Source organism: Dendrobium catenatum, unplaced genomic scaffold (assembly GCF_001605985.2).
Source record: "Dendrobium catenatum unplaced genomic scaffold, ASM160598v2 fragScaff_scaffold_853, whole genome shotgun sequence".
Lineage (NCBI taxonomy): Eukaryota > Viridiplantae > Streptophyta > Magnoliopsida > Asparagales > Orchidaceae > Dendrobium > Dendrobium catenatum.
The window spans coordinates 6,991,311-6,997,055 of NW_021319315.1; the positions used below are offsets into that span (position 1 = coordinate 6,991,311).

General features: G+C 42.4%; 1 protein-coding gene across 2 annotated transcripts; it reads left to right on the forward strand.

Annotated features, from left to right (window-relative positions):
- Positions 1-252: 252 nt before the first annotated feature.
- Positions 253-5,298, forward strand: LOC110107391 (auxin response factor 2). 2 transcript variants are annotated; one of them, XM_020837638.2, is made up of 14 exons: positions 253-674; positions 775-887; positions 988-1,083; positions 1,173-1,229; positions 1,321-1,476; positions 1,580-1,664; positions 1,804-1,894; positions 1,971-2,135; positions 2,423-2,542; positions 2,647-2,722; positions 2,917-3,088; positions 3,187-4,091; positions 4,300-4,490; positions 4,727-5,298. In XM_020837638.2, exons 1-14 carry the CDS (start codon positions 518-520, stop codon positions 4,878-4,880), a joined length of 2,538 nt encoding a protein of 845 aa, XP_020693297.1. In that variant the 5' UTR covers positions 253-517; the 3' UTR covers positions 4,881-5,298. The 2 variants fall into 2 exon arrangements, with proteins under 2 accessions (XP_020693297.1, XP_020693298.1); XM_020837639.2 differs by having other exon boundaries at positions 1,324-1,476.
- The last annotated feature ends 447 nt before the right edge of the window (positions 5,299-5,745 follow it).

Consider the following 5,745-nt stretch of genomic DNA (forward strand, 5'->3'; position numbering starts at 1 on the left):
TCACTGGTCTGTCCGGCTGGTCCTCAAGGGAAAGATCCCCTGAATATTACCGCACACCAAACAGCAAAATGGGACCCACAGCTAAAAGTAGACGGTGGGCCCATCTCAGCCAATTAGGAGACAACAACGCACAAGATAATACAATCGTTTTCTTCCCTCCTCACGCTCTTTGGTTTCCTCTGGGTTCTGAGGGCCTCTACTCTTTAGTTCTTCGTAGCAAATTCTGAGAACAGAGAACTTCCTGTTTCGGGCGAGAGAGAGAGGGAGGGAGAGCGTGGTTGCGGAGAGAGAAGGGGAGCAGCGGGAATGGAAAAGGTGATGGAGTTCGGCTAAGGAAGGAGAGATGAATTCTTAATTTGGCAAGTTTCTGGTGAATTTACAAAGCTATTAGTGGACGGATTCTTGCTGTAAAAGCCTTTTTCTGGCTGATTGATTGGGTTCTTTGAGGATTCGAAAGCGGGGATTACGGTTTTGAATCGGATTTAAGACCCCGGAGAGAAATTGAGACAGGGCATGTATGTACATGGCTGCGTCGGAGGCTTCGGTGAAGGCTACCAATTGCCGTGGGGAGAGCACTTCCTCGGCCTGCAGCGAGCCTCACAAGAGTGAGGCTGAGAGGAATATGGCGTCAGAGGTCGGCTGCGGCTTTGCAGGCGGAGTCTCTTCTGGTTTAGGTGAGGCCTTGTCCGATTTCCGGGTTTGAAGCCATCTTCGTTGCCGGGGTGTTACTGCTTTTTGTTGTTGATCACTTGGTTTTCCCTGTTCTTTACTCAGATATGGATGGTGCGCTTGAGAACGAGCTGTGGCACGCTTGCGCCGGACCGCTCGTGACAGTCCCACGCTTGGGTGAGCGAGTCTTTTATTTCCCTCAAGGCCACATAGAACAGGTAGCTTTCTCGTCATAGTTGTATTGAACTCTTGATTCGAGGGTTTTAGCGGATGTTCTCTCTTCTTTCAGAGCTGCTAAATTTCTTTTCTGAAATTCAGGTGGCAGCGTCAACTAATCAGGTGGCTGACCAGCAGATGCCAGTTTACAACCTACCTGCTAAGATCCTTTGCCGAGTTGTAAACGTCCTCTTAAAGGTTTCTTCGTCCCTTTTCTTTCATATTTCCTTTCTCTTTCGGTAATTTGAGGTTTTATGGTATAAAGTGATTTCAATTTGCTCTAATAGGCCGAGCCTGATACGGACGAGGTTTTTGCGCAAGTGACTTTGATCCCCGAGTCCAAGGTATCAATTCTGGTATAGTATTATAGTTAACTAAAAAATATTAGTGCGGTGGAAAGGAATTTGGTCGTAGACCTTTTATGGCTTGTGTCAGCAGGATGAGAGTACAGTGGAGAAGGAGTCACTTCCTCCTCCGCTGCCGCGGCCCCATGTTCGCTCCTTCTGCAAGACACTAACTGCCTCGGATACAAGCACCCATGGTGGCTTCTCAGTGCTGAGGAGACACGCGGATGAATGCCTTCCTGCTCTGGTAAAGATCACTTTATGGCACTAGTTTTAATCCACGTGAGTTGGCTTCTGGATGACAATCGACATCTGATTTCCCTGAAACTTTCTTTATCTTGGCTTGTTAGGACATGGATCGGCAACCCCCAGCTCAGGAATTGGTTGCAAAGGATCTTCATAGGGTCGAGTGGCGATTTCGACACATATTCCGTGGTAATCTTTCGTGTTTGGTGCTGAATTTAGCCTTCAAATATAGGGATTAGATTCCGTTTGCTTACTTGGTTCAGCTAGGATTGATTCTACTAAGTTTTACCAGTATATGCTAATATGGATTTTTGATGTTTAACGCTAGGCCAACCAAGGAGACACCTACTTCAAAGTGGTTGGAGTCTCTTTGTAAGTGCAAAAAGGCTTGTTGCAGGTGATGCTTTTATATTTCTGAGGTATGCCTTTGTGCTCTCTGAGCTCGTACAGTGCGTAAATTTTGCTGTGGCGGTCAATTTACTGCCATTTTCGTAGAGGAGAGAATGATGAGATTCGTGTTGGAGTAAGACGGGCAATAAGGCAGCAGCCAAATGTCCCTCCTTCGGTTATATCTAGCCACAGTATGCACCTTGGTGTCCTTGCTACTGCTTGGCATGCTGTAAATACAGGGACGATGTTCACTGTTTATTATAAGCCAAGGTATGCCTCATGGTTCTCTGTACTCATCGTGTTGCATCCATAAGAACTTGAATAACTTGAACATGAGCTGAACATTTCTAATCAGAATTTGTGCAGTTCATTATAGATTTAGGCTTCGTTTGGGACGGCTTTCTTAGTGCTTCTTAAAACAAATTTTTAGTTAAAAAATTAAAATTTTTATGCTAGAAAGTTATTTTAAGAAGCAGTAAAAAAGCTGTCCGAAATGATGTCTTAAATGGCGTTAATGCATCTATCTAGTTCTGATAATATTTGTCTTTACCCGACAGAACAAGTCCCTCAGAATTCATTATTCCATATGAGAAATATATGGAGTCCATCAAAAGCAGCCAGTCTGTAGGGATGAGGTTCAAAATGAGATTTGAAGGTGAAGAGGCTCCAGAGCAGAGGTATTAGTTTTCCCTATCACTTTTTATCTCAGCAAACTAGCTTTTTGGACATTCAGGTGAAATTGTATGCTTCAATTAGTAAATTGTTTTTGTTGCTGGGTAAGGTTCATTGGTACCATAATTGATGTTGGTGATGCGGATTCAAAGAATTGGCCTAGCTCAAAATGGAGATGCCTCAAGGTAAAAACACAAAACAAATACTACTTTCTTTTGGGATAGTACAATGGTCTTTCCAACTTGCTGTGGTATAGTTTTCAACCCTTGACCAGTCATGTAGCGAATCAACTAAAGACTATTAGGGCATCAGCTAAATGAAATTCTTCTTATTTTGCTACATTAAAGCTTAACTGTTAACGTTAACTTTTTTACTTAAGGTGAGATGGGATGAAACATCTTCAATTCCTCGACCAGAGAGAGTTTCTCCATGGCAAATTGAGCCTTCTGTGACCCCTCCATCACCAAACTCTCTCCACATAGCACGGCCCAAGAAGCCTCGAACCCATACAATACCGGCATCTCCGGATGCATCGGTCCGTACAAAAGAAAGTACTGTTCCTTAGCTCTTATTGTGTTATAAGCTTTATATAATCAATGCCACCTCAAGATGCAAAATATGGACTAACTTTTCTTTAAACATCTCTCAGCTACATCAAAGGTCCAGGTAAATCCTTCCACTTGTGTTTTGAGGGTCTTGCAAGGTCAAGAATCCATGACCTTGAAAGAGGCATATACTGCTCGGAAGCCCATGATGTGGTCTTCATCCCATGATGAAGTAAAAAATATATCTTCCATTCAGAGGACGTTGGGTTCAGAAGACCAGACACAAATTATGAAGCACGGATCAAACTATGGAGATCCCTTATTTCCGACATGTATTGGTTCACGAGTATTAGGTTCATCACAATTTGAACAAAACATAGATGCTGTAAATCTTTTGCGTTGCAACTTTCAGGATCCACTTCCCCAACAGAGTATTATTTCAGGCAAATGGTCTTTATTGCCCCAAAGCTCGCACAGCAACATGGAATTAAACTTGAAGATGGCAGCCCAACCTGATAAGCCATCTTATCCTGGAATAGGAAATGGTAGATTTAGTAACCAGGTGGGTTATTTTCCTTTTGAATTTGAGCAACCTACTCCAAATTGGTTCACACATTCGCTGCCAGATTCCCAAACAGGGAACAGAACAAAGCCAAGTTTGATAAAACCTCAGCCATTGGAATCAGAAAAAAATCAGATTGGGAAACTTAAAGGGAATGGAAACTGCAAGCTTTTTGGGGTTCAACTTAATAGCAATTCTTCAGCATCTGAGTTACCATTGCCTCAGGCAAGTGTCTTAAATGACTCGGAGGTTCAGATTCAGCCAACTTCTACATTGCATCTATCACTTACCATGCAAGATCACCATTTTGAGCCATCGGAAGCCCCAACCTTGGGAGATAGTTCTACAGCAGCTACTATCAAAGGGGAAATTGTTCTTCCCTCTTTACGTAATTTGAAAGGTGTACAAGTCAGACAGCAGGGTAGCTTGGCAAGAAGTTGCACAAAGGTCCCTCTTCCTGTCATTGTTAATGCTTAATTCTATGTTACTATTTATAATATTTTTACCCTTTCCGATCTAACTATTAAGATTTTGTTACTTTTATGTTATATCATGCACTTGTGATGAAGCAAGTTTTTTCTAGTTGTACTAACAAACTTTATATCTTTTGGAATTTCCTTGCTCTGTTCATTATTGTTATCCCAATTTCTTCCAGGTTCATAAGCAGGGAATTGCTCTTGGCAGATCTGTGGATCTTTCAAAATTCAGCAACTACGATGAATTAATTATGGGATTAGATCAAATGTTTGAATTTGAGGGCGAACTGATGGCTCCCACCAAACACTGGCTGTTAGTCTATACTGATGACGAGGGTGATATGATGCTCGTCGGAGATGATCCATGGAGGTAGGCTTTTCAACGGAAAATTATTACGTGCGGCATCCGGATTCGTTTGGAGGCGATTCCGGACACGTCACATCACTCAGGATCCAGTGCATCCGGGTGATATGGCGGGTCTGGATTCACCTCCGGACAGTCCGGACACCGCACGTAATAATCTCTCACTTTTCAACACAGCACACTTTTTTTTCTTTCCTGTTTTTCTTCTGCCCTTTCATGCCTTATTTGTTTCTGTTTGATAGGGAATTCTGCATCATGGTTCGCAAGATATTCATCTACACAAGGGAGGAGGTTCAGAAGATGAATCACAGCTTGCTCGATTCAGAGGATAGTGCAGTTCCAAAAGGATTAAAAGATTTCAATTGTTCATCAATAACTGATGTAGAGAACTGCTAATGCCAACTCTATAAATAGCTAAGTTAGCAGCGCTTATTTGTAGGCTTTGAATGGTATATTATGCACTCAGTAGTGTGAAGTTTGGCTGTTGATACAGGATGAAGAGGACTCGCTGGGCTGTAAAAATTTTAATGGCTACTGAAAAGGCGTGGGGCATACTTCCCATGATGGTGAGGCCCATCTTAGCCTCTGGGAGTGCTGTTTGCCTCCTCTTCTTTATCTACTACAGTTCTTGTGATAGTGTTATGGTGGCGCAGAAAAGTATCTTTTTTGCACCTTTTTCTTGTGGGATCATATATTGTGCAAGAAAGTAAGAGTGGCCATTCTCTTTCTTCCAGTCTTTTGTAAATATTTCTTAGTATTAAAGTAGTTCAAATATTAAACTACTTGATCTTTCTTATTGTTTTTGTCTACCTTACTTTGAGACCTTTTTCTCTGTTCCTGAGTATGTATAATTGCACTAGTCATTACGTGCGGATGCTGAATGCGTTCGGAGGCCAATCAAAAGCTGCTACGTCACGCAATGCATAGTGCATTGGGTGACGTAGCGGCTCCTGATTGGCATCCAGATGCACTCGTGTCCGCACGTAATAATTTCTCCCTATTAAAGGTTGTTATTGAGCATGGGCAAATCAACTTGCATCTAAATAGTTGGGCATGTTGGTGTGGGCCAGTACTGTATGGTTGGAGAAGATTAGAAGTATTTTGCTTGGTTCAGCCTTTGGTCTAACATAAATGCCATCTACTTCTATGGGCCATTCAACATTCAACGGTCTAATTCAACATGTGTACTAAGGTCTAACGTTAGGGTTAGTTGGAGCACATGGACTGATAGAGAATGTTGATAGCTTTTTCTTTTATGGGA

Excerpts from the sequence above, each read along its gene's own strand:
- LOC110107391 (XM_020837638.2), top strand. The coding sequence starts at position 518 with ATGTACATGGCTGCGTCGGAGGCTTCGGTGAAGGCTACCAATTGCCGT. Across the intron at positions 1,477-1,579 it reads ATGAATGCCTTCCTGCTCTG|GACATGGATCGGCAACCCCC; the intron begins GTAAAGATCACT and ends TTGGCTTGTTAG. Across the intron at positions 1,665-1,803 it reads ATTTCGACACATATTCCGTG|GCCAACCAAGGAGACACCTA; the intron begins GTAATCTTTCGT and ends GTTTAACGCTAG.